Source organism: Haliotis rubra, unplaced genomic scaffold, assembly GCF_003918875.1.
Source record: "Haliotis rubra isolate DU_JTF1 unplaced genomic scaffold, ASM391887v1 Scf136, whole genome shotgun sequence".
Lineage (NCBI taxonomy): Eukaryota > Metazoa > Mollusca > Gastropoda > Lepetellida > Haliotidae > Haliotis > Haliotis rubra.
Genome location: NW_025765292.1, coordinates 940,320 through 961,852, shown reverse-complemented (window position 1 = coordinate 961,852; position 21,533 = coordinate 940,320). Strand labels below are relative to the sequence as shown.

At 42.7% G+C, this 21,533-nt stretch overlaps 1 protein-coding gene across 1 annotated transcript; it reads right to left on the bottom strand.

The window, feature by feature from the left end:
* Positions 1–2,454: 2,454 nt before the first annotated feature.
* On the bottom strand, positions 2,455–21,040 carry LOC124268072 (pregnancy zone protein-like). Its single transcript, XM_046703091.1, has 22 exons — positions 21,019–21,040; positions 20,205–20,305; positions 19,020–19,196; positions 18,735–18,898; positions 18,154–18,315; positions 17,440–17,599; positions 16,823–17,022; positions 16,141–16,353; positions 15,729–15,856; positions 14,979–15,066; positions 12,433–12,516; positions 11,874–11,976; positions 10,373–10,684; positions 9,728–9,849; positions 9,370–9,565; positions 9,131–9,268; positions 8,810–8,929; positions 6,974–7,026; positions 6,554–6,623; positions 5,523–5,678; positions 3,880–4,027; positions 2,455–3,203 (listed from the first exon to the last, which is right to left on the bottom strand). The coding sequence occupies exons 1-22, from the start codon at positions 21,024–21,026 to the stop codon at positions 3,191–3,193; spliced, it is 2,916 nt and encodes a 971-aa protein (XP_046559047.1). The 5' UTR covers positions 21,027–21,040; the 3' UTR covers positions 2,455–3,190.
* Positions 21,041–21,533: the final 493 nt, after the last annotated feature.

The window sequence follows — 21,533 nt, the reverse complement described above, 5'->3', positions numbered from 1 at the left end:
ATTGGCATGCAAGTTATGTTTAGATGTTAAATCTTCTACCACCGATCACTGTGTTCGTGGTGAGTGTGGGAGATGCCCACTCTATATTTCAGCTTTCACACGTTGTTTGTCATATTGGTGTGTAAAGTTCTGAATATGCCCAAATCTCGGTTTCCTATGAAAGGGTATGGTATGATGTATCTCGTGGTAAGACTGGGAAGCCCAAAGTGTAGATTTCCCCGTTCCTTTCCTGGCAGAATATGAATTTAGATTAACAGCCGCTTATGAACAGAATTGGTACTCCGCTCTGCTGAATAGTTCTAAGATGTGTTCGTATTCTCAATGTAAGACTGTTTTCACTGTGAAACCATATTTATTATCACTAAATCTTGATAATGTCATAGAGTAAACCATTTCAATAAGTTTCTGTTAAACTTCATATACTAGTATTCAAACAACATAATTGTTTCCATATATATCCAAAGTGCACCGAAATTCTATCCACTTTGTCTGTTTAATGTATTCAGCAATCATTCGGTGTAGCCCTTTTATCATAAACCTCCCTTAGGGCAGGACCCTTAATTCTCAATGCCATCAGTAAATGTTAATTAACATCTCCCCACGTCGGCGGATCTTACGTATGTACACGTGCACAGGTCAATTACCTTGCACAACGTGGCGTAATGTCCCTATGCATAAAACCGGACTCACATGGTCAGTCAGGGAGACCAGTCAGAGACGAGGCGAGGAAACGGGCCCAGATCATTCACCGAAGCGGACGGACTGTGCGGCTAGTCGGGGCGTCGGCAAGGCCGTCGCCTCACCAACGACTACGTCGACGATGAAGAATCGCCGTCCGACTTCTGAATGTGTGTAAGTGACAGAGCGGGTCTCCACATCGGGAACATTGGCCACTCGACCGATGTGCGTTCTGTCACTTGTATGTACCATTTCTACCATTATTCCCCAACCATAATAAACATGGCTGCTGCTCTCGTCAACTATACTGCTGACGTTTGTCTTCCGTCTCTTGAACTACCATCCGAGAGTACCACAACGAACGGAGCTATCCCCGTTGAACGCTCTTGGACAATAAGTTTAGAACATTTTGGCTCGTTTTCGCTGCAGTTCTCATTTTTAAACATCGAAACGGGAAGGTAGTATAAAATTCCTAGAAATCAATGGGTTTGTAAACTCTGTAATATTGAAAATGAATACCACTTTCTACTTCTATGTAACGCTTACAATAATCTTAGAAAACAATATATGCCACTTAAGTATCTGTAAACCATACGATTCAATGCTTGTACTATATGCGAGTAAACTGTGGACCAATGATATGTACCATGTAACACACACACACACACACACACACACACACACACACACACACACACACACACACACACACACACACACACACACACACACACACACACACACACACACAATCGATCCGACTAAGGCTGTATCACTGCATCATCATCTTAAGTTCCTGGCATGTCCGTGCCTCCATATGGGTTTCAGATGTCGTTCGTGAATTGCGTGTGACGTGATATATTTTAATGATTTTTCTATACGAGATTCCTGTAGTCTGCTCTTATTGGCTTCAGGAGCCCAGTCTTTTAGCCACCGTAATTAGCTGTGCGGAGTAGCGTCCCTTGGACACGCCAGAAACGTATGACTCCGCTATTATGTCAATAGGTCTTTTCTTTGTCACCACCATGTCCCCTGCTCGTGTTTTTCTCGAACGTGGTAAACGCCTGAGAAATAAACGCATCACTTCTGTCTGCCCTCCGACATTAGGCCACAGACAAACTGTAGCGCAAATTGGGCTGCGCAACAGAGCGGAAAATGACCAGTCTTTCTATATGCGAGCAAAGCGAGCAAAGGTTGGCAACGTGCTTCCCTCGCTTCGGTTCGAAAAATATTTTTAATATCAAAATTAAATATCGCCACCACCAAAGGTAGACACCCATTTCATCACAGGGTTGTGCTCTGAGATTTCCAGCCTCATATTCAATAATTACTCACGTACAATATATTCAATTCAACATTTTAAGCGCCACTCATGGCATGACAAATAGTTTTTCGCCTCCATTACCCCTCAGGGGTTTGAAGGAACAGGAATAAGCAGAAATAAAAAGAAATATCATATTGCCTAATTTTACCATTAAACTGTTTGAGATTACTTTTCTTATCTGCCGTCGTATTTGTTAGAATTGTTGTAACATTTATTCTACAAAAATCACTTCTGGCGAAGCGGGTGAATGAAGGCAAGGGGGTAACTCCGCAAGTATCCTATATGGCGGATATGTGATTCAACAAGTTTGTTTAGATTTAACTCCCCTGTTCCTTCACTCCATTGAACCGGGAGCTGGGTGTTTCTTGGCTTAATTATATTTGGACAATATGTATCAAACTGTATGCATTTTGACACTGTCATCAATCGGTTTGGGAGGGAAAACACACAGAGTAATTCATTATTTATTGGTGTGATTATTATGGACAACAAAACAAGCGTATGTGATAAATGGCAGTCGTTATGACGGATAACAAAACAAGCGTATGTGATAATTGCAGTCGTTATGACGTATAACAAGTCAGGGCCGGCAGCAGGTGGGATTACAAGGCTATATACACTGAGAGTAGTGTTGGTTTGATAGTTCCACAACTTAGGAGTACAGGCAAAGTGGGATATAACAAAACACTTGGCAAACAAAACAGATCATTAATTCGGGACAAAAAACACCACCATCAAGATGAAGGAGGTAATCCTGACAACAGTTCCCAGTAAAATTGTCAGTTTTAACACCAGTACCCAGTTGGGTATTCATGCTTAGGAACCAATGACATATGTACGTTGTGTCAGGAAGACAGGATTTCAAGACAAACATGGTCAATACTGATATATTATTTTATAATTCATATTTACTGAAAAGGGGAAACACCACAAAACATAATTTGGACAGATTTTGACAGGTGCCTGCTATATTTCCTGGTGAGATAATGATAAATAACAATACTTAAACAGCGATGTCCGTGTGTTAGAGGAACCAAACACGTCAGGAACGGTTTGAAAGTGACATATATACTGCTGTAAGTATGTATAGCATTCTTCGAATATTGCGCTCATAGTGGGATAGGTGTTTATCCGTGCAGGCCTCCATCAGGCACTTGAGATAGCTTCCTCTCTGCGTTGACCGCTGGTTTACAGTTCCTGTCTGTGGACAAAGAAATATGGACGGGTTATGATCGACTAGACAACCACCCACTATCCACGTACATTCCTAACTGTTAGTCGTTAACTTAATGGTATACTGTGGCTAATTATGAGCTCCTATACCCTAGAGAATATATTAAATATGCAAGTCACACTCAAGTCAAGAATGACTGGGCAAGTCTAGGTTGCCATATGCCATAGACTGAAAGTAAGAATTGTTCTAGGATCCTATTGTATTTTATTCATTGTTTCTTTCAAGATATATATTTCCATAATAGATTTATTGTTTGGACTAAATGTGAGTCTGGCTTCTGGCGTAATAACGTTAATGACGTATTAAAGAATTAAAACTGTAGAACCGCAATGATGGATATTCAATTCTCCCCAAAAATACACGACAACAAGGAAAAGACAGTTTTATGGTCTGACCGGGCAGCCCAACACAATTCAGATCTTTCTAAAGTAATCGTGACTTTCACTTGAAACTGAAGTTTAATGAAAGCCCTATGTCCAAATATGGTATAAAGAACTGGCAAGTGGACGCCATCTATCATGTCTATAGGACCTTGTTTTCTTATTTACAAACTTTTTCAAGTCTTTTGTGAATCAGTCAAGTTTGTCGGAGGTTTTATAGTCATAAAGACCCAAATTGTATATCGATACAAAATCATACTTACAGCTTTGTGCAGCTGGATCTGCTCTTAATTAACTTTCTTTCCAGAGCTTTCGGCAACAGAACCGCCGTAGTCTCGGGTCCAATGATAATCTCTCGAGGTTTGGAACTGAGATCAACTTTTTTCATCATGAACAGTGCCAGCATAGTTCCTAGTGATATAGAAAAAGAGATGTGATTACACAGACGTTCCCAGTGGACTTATAGGCAGCCATATATTTGCTCAAATATAGACTGACTTGTATCTGGGGTGACACCGTACAGTATTTCATTGTGTAATGTTCGAGGTGCACAATTACCAAGAATTAAAATCCGAGCTTGGATCTCATCATTGATTTAGGAAACCGACTGTTTTCAGGATATATTACTACACCATCACTCATTACCAGGAGGAGTCACAACAACAGCTGAGAAGGGCATGTTTCTCCGGTTAATACACAGCTATGCATATTTAACTGCACAGGCATTCACATTGTCGTACAGAATAGTAAAGGATTCATAAAATATTTTCGTTGATATAATATAACAGATGTTATATTTGAGATTACACTTTCTTAGTAAAGTACAGATTCTAGTACTTTTGTTGGGTTGAGTTCCATCCTAACCCGCTCAGCCACCGCGGCTTCCACGCTTGACTTTGTGTGCTGGCGATTAGGTGCCTGACTCTGAGGGCGTGGGTTCGAATCCCGGATGGGACCCACCCCAGCAAAAGTACTAGAAGCTGTACTTTACTATGAAACTGTAATCCCAAATATAACATTTGTTACATTTGACCACTTTCTAAATGGCATTGTGTATTCGTTGATATAATATATTCTAAAATTTCCAGGACGCTGGCCTTTAAGTTTATCTAATATTCCGACTGAAGACATATTTCGTTCTAACCGGTTAACAAGCCTCCCTCAGCTCCCGCTGTTACTATTGTACAATACGACCATAGGTGGATAGAACGTTTGACAGTGCAGCAGATCAGTACCTTGCTATGGCCTGGCCGCTGAGGCTACACAAGCTATTTAGTATGGGTGACTATTGAGGGGGAATAGCGATAGTCTATTGCAACATACTATTGCGACCAACTATTGCAGTAGTTTTTTTCTCATTGAATTGCCTCATTTGAAGTCATTTCCCAAATGAATGTATAGTTTATGTGAAATAAAAACGAGCTGATAACTGGCAAGAAACTTTAAACCCAGATCATGTAAACAGTCATGTTTGTTTAAGCGGCAACAGGGGCCGATAACTCTAAATCAAAGTGAACGAATCTGGAACTTCCTGTATTTTGCGCTGCACATTTATCAACGGAAGTCAATTACTAAACTATCGATAGTCATACATACTATCGATGCATCGTTACAGCCCTAATCTTTAGAAAAGCCTTGTGTCAACATACTAGGCATGTGCTCTGTGGCCTGAGTCTGTGGCATCCGGGCAACTATATGGGCATATCATACAATGCAATTAAGTGATGAGCACCAGGAATGGCCTTCGTCCGATTTTGTGTTCATGTGTTTGGGCTAGTCCATTGTCCAGGCAACAGGTAACAGGAAGGGGATTAGCAGTGCATTGGACCGTGAACTTTGTTGTTATAAGCTGTAGGGGTAATGGGATGTAGGGGTAATGGGAGGATACCATTCATGCAATACTTACGGGGTTTCAGTTTGGTGATCAGGTCACACGAACATTTTCTGTCTATCACCAGTCGCAAAGCACGCCGGGTCCTTACCCGTTTCACCGACCGGAAGTCACCTAGTATCTTGACCTTGACCCTTGACTTCCTTACTCTAATGCCCAGCACCTTGTAAGCTGCGGGTAAAGTCGCGTGGTGAAAAACAAAGTGAAAGCTCTTAACTACTATTTATACGACCTACTTCATCTCTAAGAAAATGTAACACAAATTGAAGTGCCATGCAGAGAAATGAAACACAGACAACAACAACCAGCTGACCATTTCCAGTCCAAAACTTCTTGTATCTAGGGGAGTTCTGTTTGAGACAAATTATCTGTTGCAGTCAACTTTTTATGCATTTTCAGAGTCCAGCATGTCCAGAGATTAAGAATGAATATCCAGGATATCAAACTATCCATAACCTAGTGGAAACCGCCTAAGTAAAGACCGCTTAACTAAACAGACCTGATAAGTAAACACTTTTCTTTGGTCCCGACAACTTTCTTCATTAATTATCACTATTAGAGTCCGGTTAACTAAACTCGGATAAGTAAACAATACCGCTTAACTAAACGTCTGCTTACGGTCCATGGAAGTAAATTACTTAACAAAAGAGACTGGATAACTAAATTAGCGATCACCACATCATCCGACATGAGGGGCAGTCGTGTCAGTCTCCAGTCAAACAAACATCCCACTTACAGCTCGCTGGAGTCAAGCAGTTGACAATACACTGCCAGTCCCGATAAGTTGTTCATTGTTACATGTGCATACATATACATGCATATGGTTGTCATTTGCAGGTTTTTATAAGTTTGGATAAGTAAAATACCTGATAAGTAAACAATTTTGGCGAGTCCCTTGAAGTTTTACTTATCAGGTTTCCACTGTAGTTCATTTTCTTAGCGAGAAAAGGGACAGGAGACCACATCTTTCCCTGTATCTGAACTAACAACAGTAAGGATGGGCTATTCTCTAATTGAGACTCTACAAATAAAAAAACTGGTTCTACCTGCGGTAGCCTGGCAGTAGGCGAAGGTAGCCTGTTTCTCCGACAGGACTTGGCACAAAGGACAGGCTCCCTACAAACATAAGCACTGGAAAATAGTACTACACATGCATCCAAAAAGGTTGTATTTCTCAAGAACTTTACTGTTACCGTGGTTATTAATGTAACAGACATAAACTCTGTACAAAGAAACAAATAAGATATATGTCATGATTTACGTATACAAACACTTTAAGCATACATTTTAGTCTGGGTTAGCCTTATCTGAACATGTTGGTTAACTTTAGACAATCCTTTGTCTTGTTATTTACTATCCCTCACATGGAACATGGATGTGCAGTAAAGCCTCCTTAATTCGAATTACAAGAAACATCCGAAATGCGCCAGACAGAGTGAATGTCTGTTACATGAATCACTGCTTACCGTAGACGGTGTCGCTGGCTCTTTGGTTGTCGATGCTGGCATGGGTGTAGTAGCTTAAATCATAAAATATAGAGGCAAAATGCATGTCAATTTTGTCACTGAAGTTTTGGAGAGCTGTTTAATCGTTTTAAGCTGTATTCGTGCCCGCAGATGCAGACACTGATGACGAAGAGGCTTCACTGATGGAGGCGGAGGCTCACCAAGGTCAGCTTTTAGTTTGCATATGGTCTGGGTGCCGCATACACGGTAGGTAGTAATGAGACAGATAGGCCCACAACGTACCGAAATGTCATCTTCAGGTTGTCAAAGAACACACCAGTTTGCAAATGTAGACAGGCATACTGTGCTTTCGTATTCTTTGAGACATGTTATAAATCAACTGTTTGCAAATGTAAAACGTCAGTCAGTTTCAGTTTTCTGCCCACCCAAACAAATCCCATTGGGAGTAAAAATCAAAACAGTGGATAAATTTACGTGCTTGAATTACTGAAAATCGATAAATGCACAATTTTAGAATATTCACGTATAGTGGCCATATAATGTCAAGAGCAGATCCAGAAGGCCCAACTGAATACCTAGTATGTTTTCGGAAGGGTAGACATTATTTTCAGCTAACTTTCGATTAATAGGGATAAATATTCCTTTTATGTACATGCTTATCTTGACAAACAGTTTGCAATATTCCTTCTTGCCTCGATCGTAAAGTAAAGTTGAACAATGTCAGAAGAACATTCACCCGAATACACCTGCCGACCACATCGTTCCGAGCATGCCCCTGCGTCATCTTTTCCCACGATGAGAGCAGTTGTGTCAGGATAGGTATGTACGTATAGGGAAACACCTTCTATCCCGTATCTTTTGTAACTTATCCATCCGCCAATCTAGTAAATGGTTCAAGCGTGCATGGTCAGTGACTCTAGACGGATGCGTTGTGTATAAATATTTGAGTAGGCCAGGAAAGATGGGACGTTCAATGTCTGGCTCTTCTGACAGGTGGACCGGAGTTGGTAGCGTAACGATGATAGGCTATGGAGTTACGATAGATCGTAACGTTACAAACGCTTTGTAGGAGTGAGAAACCATGCCTAAATGAACCCAATCCAGGGAGTCTGGGACCACCAACAAGTGATCCGTGCATGCGAAAACTGAACGTTGTGGATCATGCGCAGCTTATTTGAGTTCATCTTGGGCATCAGAAAAATACGGCTGTAGATGTCTAGGGGCAAGAGTGCCTCTATGTCCAGGTGCTCTTACAATGAAATAGTTGGATCAGACAGACAAAGTCTCTTGCCCTTCTACGGATGGTCAGTAAAGCTGTCCAGTAACTCCTGCGGGTAACCCAGTGGTCCTTTAACAGTTGTGTAGATGTCCGCCGCCAGGAGTGTCCTTTAGACGGACGGCTGGTGGCTGTACTTCCGGTAGATCAAGAGTGACAGGAATCGTCTTGTATCCCTGTTTCTAGCGTCCGAACTGGAGGCCTTGTTGAGACCTCCTGTCACTTTGGCTGGAGCCCGCACGGAAGTAGTCTAAGCCTTAAGTTCAATATATGGCTTGGCCCGTTCCAAGTTCTTTATTTTCGCTACATATAGATTTAGCGTACAGATAGCACACGTATTGTCAGTTTGGCAATGATGCAAACAATGTTGAAGGAACGAGGGTGTGTTCGGGTGAATGCTCCACATTGTTCTGGACAGTTTAACAATTGTGACAAAAAGGAAACTTGCAAGATAATTGCTGACTTGGTTTATAACTAAATTTACCGTATAATAGAGACAATCTCAGTTTACCTGAAATTCTTTAGATGCAAATAAACGGATGTAAAGACAATCCACTCACTCTTGACTATGAGCTGTATCTCAGTAGAGGCGCCAGGTGGGACTCCATTACTGGCCACACACTGGTAGGTAGCGGACGCCTGGGCGGACTTGATGACCAGCTGCCTCCCCTTCCCCACTCCTGGGTTATGTAACAATGGTGGGCAACGTGTACAGGTAATTTCAACACGACATGGTCATGTAAAACTGATGGTGAACATGGATACGTAATCATTTATACTGTCAAAACCTTAGCATACAGGGTGAATCACCAACACCTTTAATACTGTGAACACTGATATACATAACTATAGGGCCCGTAAGTACATAACTATAATCTCACTTGATCGGTTGTTTTTCCCCACGGACCGATACCACGTCATCTTAGTTTCTGGACTTCCGGTGACGTTGCAGAACAGTGTGACCTCCTCTCCCATGGCAGCAGAAGTGTCGTTAGAAGAAGCCACGATTACAGGGGGCTCTGAAATAGGTATATATTGGGACTTAGAACAGGTCAAGACTAAAGCTATCTTCTAACACTACACAAGCCTGTTCGGTTGACACGTTAGTCAGCTACGGTACCTTGGACAACGAGGTTGACGAAGGACATCTGCACAGGGTTGGTGTTGACCTGGCATCTGTACTTCCCAGAATCCTCCACGCTGGTGTCTGTAACTATCAAGCTGTAGTTTTCCATGACACTGTAACGTGCCACGTCAACCACGATTTGTCTGTGAAGGGTCAGTACTTCTTCCGTCGGCTCGGCGACCCATGCAATCTTGAAAAGAAGACATCATAACCAACAACCCAAACTTCAATTAATTTGTAATTTAACATCAACACATTACGCTGTACTTTTCAGAAGGAACTTTCTTCATATATGGGTAAGAAATCGAAGGACCTCATATTCAGTGACCTATTTATTCTCACAAGTACCTACCGAATAGCTTCGATCTGGACTGTGTGTGTATTCGGCTCCCAGATCACAGGGCAAACTCACTGTTGACCCTGGTGCAGCCTTGACCTCCATCGGTAAAACATCTTTGTGATCAACATCTGAATCTGTTGGCCAAAATGCAACATACGACCATCTGAAGCGGATACCGTCTGGGAAGGTGACAATCTGGCAGATATATATACTTATGGAAACGATTAAAGGAACACATGAAAGTACAAGTGTTCCTTTATTAATTGTTAGATTATCACTCACAGTGCAATACATACCTTGTGAAGAAACCTGGAAAAGAACTTGTACTTTCATGTGTTCCCTTATTAGTTTTTTTATGAGTATTTTTGCAAAATGGTTTCACGATATTTTTACTACCTTCTACCTTTTTTTGTCTACCTTCAAATATTGATGTAGTGATACCGACTGCATTGGGTTGAAGAACACATCAACTCCGCCTAGTTTTCTTTTGCATCACAAGCGGGAAATATTATTTTATATTTTATGACGACGTCATCTGGGCGTTCGTTCATGACTTCATCTACTAATTAGTCCTCAGCTAAATTAACAAAATACAATTTACGTCTGTCTTGAGGACATTATGAACCTTACCTCAACAACATAAAATTAACACAATACCTTTTATTGAGAAATCGATGATAGTGGATTTTTTATAGTTGTTGATAACGGGAATACTGTTGTGTCGAATCTTGAATCCGGCAGCTATCCACGCAGGGTCGATACTGCTAAGTACGCCGGTTCCCTCCTCATCCTCGTCCTCATCATCAAGCTTCTCAACCACCACCCCAGTCGTCCCCACACCCATGCTGACTGTTGAAGATGTCTTTGGCGCCGATGTTGTTGTGGTCGTCCCTGAAGGTGTTCTTGTAGAATTCTTTACCTTGGGTTTGCAATCATTCTTGATATTGTAGAACACCTTTGTCACAAGCTCTGGAAACGGAAAGAATATTCTTGGCAGTTCATAGGAGAGTGAGGCACTACATGGCTCCAGTGACATTACAGCAACAACAGGAATCAAGAATGGGTTAAACACATTATTCAAAGCTCGTCAGCGTTTAGAACAACGAGCTTACATCGCTAACACGATCCATACATAGCTGTGCCATAAATATGTCACACCTGGTCTCTAAATATACCTGTGTCATGAGAATCATACACCTTGTCCCTATACATACCTATGTCACAATTAACACATGCCTGGTCTATGTACATACCTGTGTCACAATTACCACACCTGGTCTCTGTACATACCTGTCGCAATTACCACACACCTGGTCTCTGTACATACCTGTGTCACAATTACCACACACCTGGTCTCTGTACATACCTGTGTCACAATTACCACACACCTGGTCTCTGTACATACCTGTGTCACAATTACCACACACCTGTTCCCTGTACATACCTGTGTCACAATTACCACACACCTGTTACCACACACCCTGTACATACCTGTGTCACACATTACCACACACCTGGTCTACCTGTCACAATTACCACACACCTGGTCTCTGTATGTCACAATTACCACACACCTGGTCTCTGTACATACCTGTGTCCACAATTACCACACACCTGGTCTCATGTCACATTACCCACACCTGTTCCCTGTACAGACCTGTCACAATTATCACATACCTGTGTCATGTCACAATTACCACACACCTGGTCTCTGTACATACCTACCTATGTCACAATTACCACACACCTGGTCTCTGTACACCACACACCTATGTCACAATTACCACACCTGTCACAATTATCACACACCTGGTCTCTGTTACCCATGTCACAATTACCACACCTGTCACAATTACACACCTGGTCTCTGTCTACCTGTACATACCTATGTCACAATTACCACACACCTGTTCCCTGTACATACCTGTGTCACAATTACCACACACCTGGTCCTGTACATACCTATGTCACAATTACCACACACCTGGTCTCTGTACATACCTATGTCACAATTACCACACACCTGGTCTCTGTACATACCTGTGTCACAATTACCACACACCTGGTCTCTGTACATACTCTGTGTCACAATTACCACACACCTGGTCTCTGTACATACCTGTGTCACAATTACCACACACCTGGTCTCTGTACATACCTGTGTCATAATAATCATACACCTGGACGACGGCCTCCTTTGTGTTATCCACTTTGATCTCCTGGGTGACGTCAAAGTCGAAGCATCGTGTTTGCTCGGTCAGCTGCAAGAAGAAAGACAACACGTGAAGTACATCCATAACCTGACACCTACAGTTACTAGTCTGAAGGAACAGTTCCAAAAGGTCGTATTTGATAAAAACCTTTTGTAAAATGCATAAAGAAAACAATTCCTAATTCAGTGAGAATAATAGATTTTAGAGCAAAAGTTACTTTTGATATATTAAAATATCTTTGTGATATTAAAGCACTTTAAGTAGAAATGTGGTAAGAGGGTGTCATTTTCTAATTAGATGTGACCCTCGAGTGCACAGTACAGATATACACACTTTAAAAAAAGTATCGCTAAAATTTTTATCAACCATTGACCATAATAATCATATCATAATTATTGGAACTCGTGGGGTGGACACACCGACCATTTTTTGGTTGCTCATCTATGGGCTTGGGGGTCTTAAATATGTTGATCAAGTGAGGTTAGAGACGACCAACATGCTTACCTCATCAAAGTAGAAATGAACACTGTCCGGTCTTTTGCTGTCCACTTCGTATCTCTTCAGCTGGAGAAACGGGTCCTCCTTCAACTGGGAAAGTATTGAAAGAAAAACTTTATTATAACTAAATATTGATCTACGATCTGTGCTAAGTAGGTTGAGGTGCTGAACTGTGGGAAGTTGTGACACCTACCCGTGCCAGGATCCGCGGAGGGTGGCTTCGAGTCCTAGATAAAGTATAATCAGACTTTATGAACATACTCCTCCTCGGGCTTTGAAAGAGTAGAAGGGTCACTCAAAGTGGCTGATTGACTCACTCACTCACAGTGTATCATGATTAATGACATGTTAACATTGCAAAGCTTGATACATGTATTAAGTTAAGGAATAACGATTTTTATTTCCCAACGAACGAGTATTGTTTCACGTCGCAATCAGCACAATTAAAATATACTCTCCCAAAAAAGAAACGCATATAGGAATTTCAACTGTATTTTTATGTTTAATTTGAAACATCTTGTAGGCTTTATGAGTAAATGAAATATAGCGAAATTGCACACTGGGAATGCAGACTTATCCGTCTTTGGCACCAACTCGAGGAAAGTCAGCTTGAGTGTCACATGGAGACGTGTGGTGGCGCTGAAGTCAATACCTCGTGTGACCACCGTGGGCATCCAGAACTGCACGGCATCGCCTCGGCATCGAACGAATAAATCTCAGAATCTCGTGTTGCCCAATCGCAGCCCACTCTTCCTGTAGTGCCTTTGCAAGTTGCTGAAGTGTCTGGGGCTGAGGGTTACAGCGTCGCACCCGTCTGTCCAGGGCATCCCACAGATGTTCGATCGGGTTTAAGTCCGGTGATCTTGAGGGCCAGGGGAGCACATTGATGTTGTGGTTCTGGAGGAAGTCTCTAGTGTGACGTGCTGTGTGGGGCCTGGCATTGTCCTGTTGAAACAACTCCCTCTGGCGAGCAATGATTGTAAGGAGGTGTGGGCGTAGGATTTCGTCACAGTACCATTGAGCTGTCAGGTTGCCCTGGATCATCACCAAATCAGTTCTCCTACGGCAGGTGATCGCTCCCCACATCATAACACTGTCCCGGCCGAATCTGTCCACCTGGGGAACGCAAGCGTCGGCGAAACGTTCACGTCGACGTCTGTACACCCGCTTTCTGCCATCGCGTCGTTCCAATAGAAATCGTGATTCATCACTGAACCAGATTCTACGCCAATTTGGTAGGTTCCAGGCCTGAACGTTGGTGTACCATTGAACTCGATGTCGACGATGTTGTTGTCGAAGCACAGGGCCAAAATAAGGTCTTCTTGCACGTAAACCAGCCTCTCTCAACCTGTTCCTGACGGTCTGTGCAGAAAGCCTCCTCAATCCGGGTATTTGTCGAGCGGTACTGGTCGCCGTAGCTGTTCGATGACGCAGGTGAAGTACCCGGATGTAGCGATCCTGCGCCGCAGTGGTCGCTCGAGGTCGCCCACTACGAGGGGCATCTGCTACCGCATTCTGCCGGCAGTATCTCTCCAAAAACCGTGAAATGGTGCTTTGGTGAACATTCATGCGTCGGGCAACTGCACGTTGAGACTGGCCAGCTTCAAGCAAACCAATGGCGATATGACGGTTGGCTTCACTTAGACGTGACATTTTGAGTTCGTCAACAATATTCCAAATACATTGAATAATCGACAGACAGCGATCAACCTTTTATACTCATCATTGAGACTATCTGATCCCCAACTTCCACGTGCATTGCATGTGAATTGTGCATTCTGTACCACATGGGTAAAATGTGTGAAGCCCATTTCTGGTGTCCCCCGCCGTGATGTTGCTGGAATATTGCTAAAAGCGGCGTAAAACCAAACTCAGTCAGTCAGTCAGTGTATTCTGTGACACTACACGCCGAAATTGAAAATCATGCTGTTAAATACGGTTATTTTACGGATGGTGCGTTTTGTTGTGATGTTTCAAAACATAAACACCATAGGACTCATAAACAGAACAAAACCGTTTGTAAAATGAATCAGGTTTTAATTCATTGCTACATGAAATTGCTATTTTCATGATGCGTTTCTTTTTTGGGAGAGTTTATATATCGAACGCGTCTATAATTAAATGTGCATCTGGACAGAACAATCAGTTGTGTAGTGATTACTGTCGGCCTACCATGACACACAACCAGTGACAACCCTATCCCGATTTTAGCCAGTTCAAAGGCAAGCACCGTGTACATTGGGTTTATCCTGCAAACGATTGGCACATTAGGCCTTTCCTACAGGCACGGGGTACATGACTTTCTGTAGCGCGGGGTACATGACTTTCTGTAGCGCGGGGTACATGACTTTCTGTAGCGCGGGGTACATGACTTTCTGTAGCGCGGGGTACGTGACTTTCTGTAGCGCGGGGTACATGACTTTCTGTAGCGCGGGGTACATTACTCTGAACCTGCAGGACCGGTCCATTTAAAGTTCTCATGTTTTTATATTTAGGATGAGATCGTCCGTGAAATAAGAATATCTGTCGGGTTTCCCAGAGATAAGACTTACTCTCTCCAATGAGTCCGTGGCCACCAGCCACCCGGTCACCATCTTGGCGTTGACAATCGCCATTCCCGAACGCCCTCCTTTCACGAACCTGGACACAGACCAGACAGGGTAACTATGGAGTAATTCAAAGCACGAGTATATGTGCTTCGTAATGTCTTACCCCCAACGTCACCCCTCAGTCCTTTCGTTACTTACAAATCTTGTCTGCAAGTATTCACAAATGTTAAACACAGCAGAGGAATCTGCCTCTGTCTGGTGTTGAAGAAGTCTATGAGACAGTGTGTGTGAGGTCAATTCTTAAAGCTGTCATCAATATTGATGAATTGTAAAGCTGCTGCCTATTATATAATTACCCTTATATCGTAAAGTATCATGATTACATGTTTTTCAAGTACCACCGTGGCTACAAAACAGTGTGGGTGGTCTGTATCCAGGACATGTGCAGGACGTTTCTCTGGCCACACGTGTACGTGTATCTGCTGATGACCTTGAAACCTACTCGGTGTGTAAAACAGGATGATTCTGACCTCAGAAACTTTAGATAACATTATTTTCGGTTTGGAAAGTGACGTCATTCTGTTACCGAGTTGTGAAACAAAGAAGCTAGGGAATAACAAAGGTAACAAACAACAGTGTGATCCATGGATTCCAGTCTGGACGAAAGCCGTATGTGGAGGATATCAAGTATATCAATGTTGAAGTCGTGTAACCTAGGCGTCCCTATCACAAACAGCACAAGGCTCTACTAACGCTGTGCATATGTTGATTGTCCTGCGACCGCAGTCTGGTTTCACTGGGTCTGGAGGCTGCACTGTGACGTTCAGGGTGAAGGGGAGGTCCACCTTGTCAAGGTCGTAGGTGTTGTAGCGAACTGTGGCCTAGCAAAGACAAAGACATTGTGCCCAAACTCCGTTTATTAATGAGTACATTCTGAGTGAACTGAACGTATGTGGAATATTATGCCTTAAATATACAAGAAGGATTTCAAGTGCATACGTGAAGGATAAATTATAAATGATAATTATACATTTCATTGTTTCAAAGTCCAGAAGACAAATATCTACATAGTCACTGTTATTCTGTTCATTCCTCTCGTGCTTATGTTCATTTGGCCTTGTCCATTCTGAGAAGATCATGTTTACGTAATATCTCCACTCCCTACCTGGAACAAAGCACACCCGGCGCCGGTACCACTCAAAGTGATCTCATTGGGCACCTTCAGCGGCTCTGTCTGCATCACCATGCTGTTGGACCCTGACACGATGAAGTTCTTGTGAACATCCTCCCCTTCCACGGTCAGTGACAACTTGATTTTATCCCCAGAACTAGTTGATGTCGCAAACTTCGACAGTGCGTCCAGCGCTACAACGGTGTCCTGGGATAACGAGATCAGAGGCAAATATACAACATAGCAATGTCTTCTTGCTCAGTATTCGCGGTTCCTTGACAAGAATAGGAGTATTGATACTTGATGGTTTCAGTGTTCGGCAGGATGATAGAACCAAGTAATCCCTGTATTGTTTTATCAGCGGCCTCTGAGAATAACTCGAGAAGGCTGCAAACTTGACAAACTCACTCAAGGAGCAGAATGGTTTCTCATACCAATTTTGGTGATGAAACGGTATACATGGAGGACTGCCCCAAACCAACAGGTGTCCACATACTCCAAGTAGTGTTGTTAATTTGACTGCATACTCCGTCGTCATACAGCAGACCCACTTTAAAGTTGAGGGGCATCATGTGCAAGGCAAACACATGCACTATATTATCTATGTATCATGCCTCACGATCATATGTTGGAACCCAAGGACACACTATGTGTCACATGTGTATATACAACTGACCTGAGTGGAGGCGAATCCTCCCTGAGGGTTCCTCTGTTTCTGCAGCCACTTGACGATCTTCAGGCTGGACTCCAGGTCGTCCTCCTCCAGGTAGGCCAGCAGGGCGTAGGCCGTCGTCTCCACGTTCAGCGCGGAAGCGCGGTAGTAGTAGCTCCGCTGTCGGTTGGCGTCCTTCCTCGTCTCCCAGTGCATCAAGGAACCTGAAAAGAATATTGACGTGGACCTTGCATGTGCTTTGAAGGAACCTTCAATTCAACATTGCTATAGAATAGGTTACAGTCGAGAAGAGGATATGGTAGCGCAATTACCGACTGAAAAAGATTCATAAGTTCGTGGATGGGGGGACACCGCGGCGAATATTCGTCGGTGATCTGCCAACTAAAGGTAACACAGTGTAAAGATCAGATATAAGGGTGGCTTGATGTAGTTTACCTTTGTTTAAAAGGAGCAAAGGAAGATTTAAACTCACTCATAGACATTATAGGGACACTGATCCCAGCCAAGCTACATGTATATATCTCGTGGATGGTAATGTTAGATGATTAATACACATGATTGTGTCTGAATCGTTATAATCCCAGTTTACTGTCATGACTCGAGACCTGAGCCCGTCCTACCATTAACGACAGCCTTGGTGTGAAGGCCTCTCTGTAGGTTGACGTGCACGCGACTGTTTGCGTCCTGGAGCGACGTGGCGTAGGCAGCAGCGGCCATGGTGTAGACGTCGGTGATGGGCTTTGCATTGATGCACTTGATGGCGTTCAGGATCGCAGGGTCCTGTGATATCGCATTTAGTAGGTTACAAAAACAATGTTGGGATTTTTCTTACCATTACCAACAAAGCCAATACCAATTTCGTGTGGCTGGTATTGCAGGATGAGACAGGATTGAAAGTTTGTTATTAGTTAAGATAAGAGAAAGCAATAGTTGATTTAAGCAGTGAAATTAGCCAGACATGACACAAAAAGTGCCCACTAACTCTTCATTTGACCTTCTTTTGGACAAACTGCTCGAAAGGACATGTTTAGGACCAGAAATCCCAATGCGACATACGGATACATACATTCGGAGAACAGTTTTGTTAAACCGATTTTTGGAATGTTCTGGAGTGTGGGTGCTTCTGGTTGTGTGGCAATGTTCTCAGAATAGTAGGCTTAACATAACATGACTAAGCCATCTCAGATTCATTTTAAGTTAAAACTAAATGTTCATTCTTATTTCCAAAAGTTGTCGTTCCGAGTTTCATGAAATCAGGACCTAGCTATCAACTTTTCAGGGGAATAATACCTATACACAGGCGATGATGGCGTCACACAATGACAAATACTCACACTTTTGGGTGTGCCGCCAGAGATGAGAGCACCCATAACAAACGCCGTCAGCGTCACGTCACTGTTGGCGCCGTCAACACCTCCTCTCATGGATGAATGTATGATACGTCCAACTTCAGTGAAGCAGCCCGTCTCACGTGTCTGCTTGTCCTTCAGCCATTGCTATACACACATACACGTTTAGAGGTAATAGCAACATGGACAAAAGACAAACCAATGTTACTCACATAGTAAACTATTATACGAAATATGCATAATTAAAATTATTGAACTAGTGTAGAAATATACGAGAGTTGTCGCCAGAAAATGTGTACGTATCTGTATGATATAGTACATGGTACTACTTCTTGACAGGTTCATCAGATCGGCCTTGTGAAACAATTACCATCGGAACCTCTAAGCCAATCATTATCAAAAATGTCTTATTTACGCTAATTTTGGAGCTAAGGGTTTTTTAATATTTCAGTTTTGAAACTTGCCTTTTAGTGGCAGATAAGCGAATTATTCTCCAAGGGTACAAACACTATGAATGAATCTGGTTTCAACACTGCGAAAACGCTAAATGACCAGGGAGACCCTACCCTCGCCCTTCTGAGAACGTTCTCGTCGATCTCCAGGAAAGGCTGGGCCTCGGTGAAGGACTTGACGACGAAGGCCGTGAGCCACGTGCTGCCGCTGCTGTCGGAGTTGCCGAATGCGCTGAAGGATCCATCTTCTCGCCTGTAGTTCAGCTCCCGTTGGTAGCCTGCGAAATGAGAAACAAGCTGTCAGTACATTATTGATGAGAAATTAGTATTGCGGCCGGAGGGCTTTGTGTGCACTCCCGAAACTATCTACCGTTACTGAGGAGAAGCATGTGTAGTTACCACTTCCGAGGTACTTGTCTATGGTGGCCGATATCTCCTCTGTCAGCTGATTAGTGGCCTTCAGGTATCTCATGATGAACACGTTCGGGGCAAAGTTGATCATGTTCTGTTCTCCGCAGCCGTAGGGAACCCGGAGGAGGTCGCCGATATTGCTGAAACTGGGCCCCATCAGGTCACCTGGATGTGAGATAAATGTTACTGTAGCTGGTGATCGTCTAAACTTGTCAAAGTAAAACTAAACTGAAACAAACTCCAAAAAGCTTGGCCCTATCAGATCACCTGGATGTAAGGCATCCTCACAACCAGAGGGAAACCAACGTAAAACCTGACTAAGAAACCGGTCTGTAAATAAACTGGGTTCTTCTAGATCATTGAGATGTAATTCATATGGAGCTGTAAGTGGTGATCCTCATAACTCGTCGCAGTGAAACTAGACTAAACAAACTCGGCACCAAGTTGGCTGGGCTGGAGGATATGATGAGGGCCAATGACTATAACTGAGAAAAACAGATAATGTACGCTGGCGGCCTAATAATTGATCAAAAGTTAACTGCCGTCCATCATGTAGGTTTTCACGTACAGATTATAGACATAATGCAACCAGTAAACAATGAAAAAGAAATAATTTTAAAATACAGACGATAAGAAAACAGTTTAATATCTCCAAAAGACCTCGTAGTAAGCTGTTTTGTCCGATATGTAATACAGATTCCGATGGAAGAAAACAGAATTTAATATCTCATTCAAAGAACTGGGGATATTTCTGACCTCATGTGAAGGCTTTAATTTGAAACGGGTAACTTCCCGAAAAGTAACTCGCTCCATTGGCGAAACAATGGAATGACGTCACAAATGTAATTTAATCACCTTTAATCCATCATGACACTAACAACATAACATTTCCATCTCCAAGTATGTACACTTCCAGTCAGTATCATGGAGTAATCGTGACTAACATGTATATGACTGACAACTGACTGTTATACACTACATATATTACTCAAAAGAGAATACCCGATTCTTCCATATCATTAAAGTCAATCTGTCAGGCTTGTGTTGCTGTCATGTCAGGACAGAATAACTAAGGTACTATCAAAGAAAAGAGTATACTGTAACGTATTTGAGTAATGTATCAATTATCTCTCCTTAGATTGTCTCAAGCAGGTAAACTGTAAACTCCCTCACCTATCACGCTGATCAGCCCTCTTCCAGAGTCGGGCACTACTGCTTCGTCCGCGGGGAGGGGCAGGTCGATGGAGTCGAAGAATTCCGTTCCTGTTTCTGAAAACAAACACGATATGGATACATCAGTCTTCTGTCTTCCTTGTCACGGTCTCCAGGTGCAGCTGACTGGAAGTAGTCGGAAGAGGCATGTAATGTGATTCTTGTCACCAGGGTCAGTGAGTGAATGTTGTACCAAGTTGTCAGCGATATCCATACCAACATCACACCATTCCTGACAATCCGATCATCTTGACCTCTACTACAAGTATCAGATACTGGGGCCTATTCTCCTCCGTGAAACCTACTAAATCTACTACATAAGATATATAACAGGGAGTACGAGGGTGGTGGTGTGCGGGGGAGGGTTCAGAGTAAGGGGAGGAGGTTTTGTCAGTGGCACTTTACCGATTTCCAATCTTGTTCTACATGCTGCAATTAGAAACTTACAGCTAGTGGATATTCATATGTTAATGCTCAATTGACAAAATTGAATTTGTTATCGGTGGCCTGAATCAGACATCATAGGAGACCCTAGTCTGTCATACAGACCCTGAAACAAATATATCCAAGGAGGCGCATGTAGGTCTAGAATATGTGGCAAGTCTAGATTTCCACAGTTTCTTCTGAAGATGAAGAAATTCTCTGTGCTTCTTTACAATATATTTCATGATTATAATTTAGGAGCTTTTTTCTGTAAAATATGTTCATTTCAGAGACTAGATGTTAGTCTAAGGAGACCCTAATGACGTTTATAATACCGTAGGTGTACTGCTGTCTCGCCATGGTGCTGTAGGTGTACTGCTAATGTATCTGAACACACCATGGCGTCAATGTACAACTGACGTACCTGTTGGTGTACTATTGAAGTTACCTGTAGGTGTACTATTGAAGCTACCTGTTGGTGTACTATTGAAGTTACCTGTAGGTGTACTACTGACGTACCTGTAGGTGTACTATTGAAGCTACCTGTAGGTGTACTACTGAAGTACCTGTTGGTGTACTATTGAAGCTACCTGTAGGTGTACTACTGACGTACCTGTTGGTGTACTATGGAGTTACCTGTAGGTGTACTATTGAAGTTACCTGTAGGTGTACTATTGAAGTTACCTGTTTGTGTACTACTGACTGACGTGCCTGTAGGTGTACTATTGAAGTTACCTGTAGGTGTGTAGTACATCTAGGTCACTACTGACGTACCTGTAGGTGTACTATTGAAGTTACCTGTTTGTGTACTACTGACGATGCCTGTAGGTGTACTACTGCTGAAGTTACATCTAGGTGTACTACTGA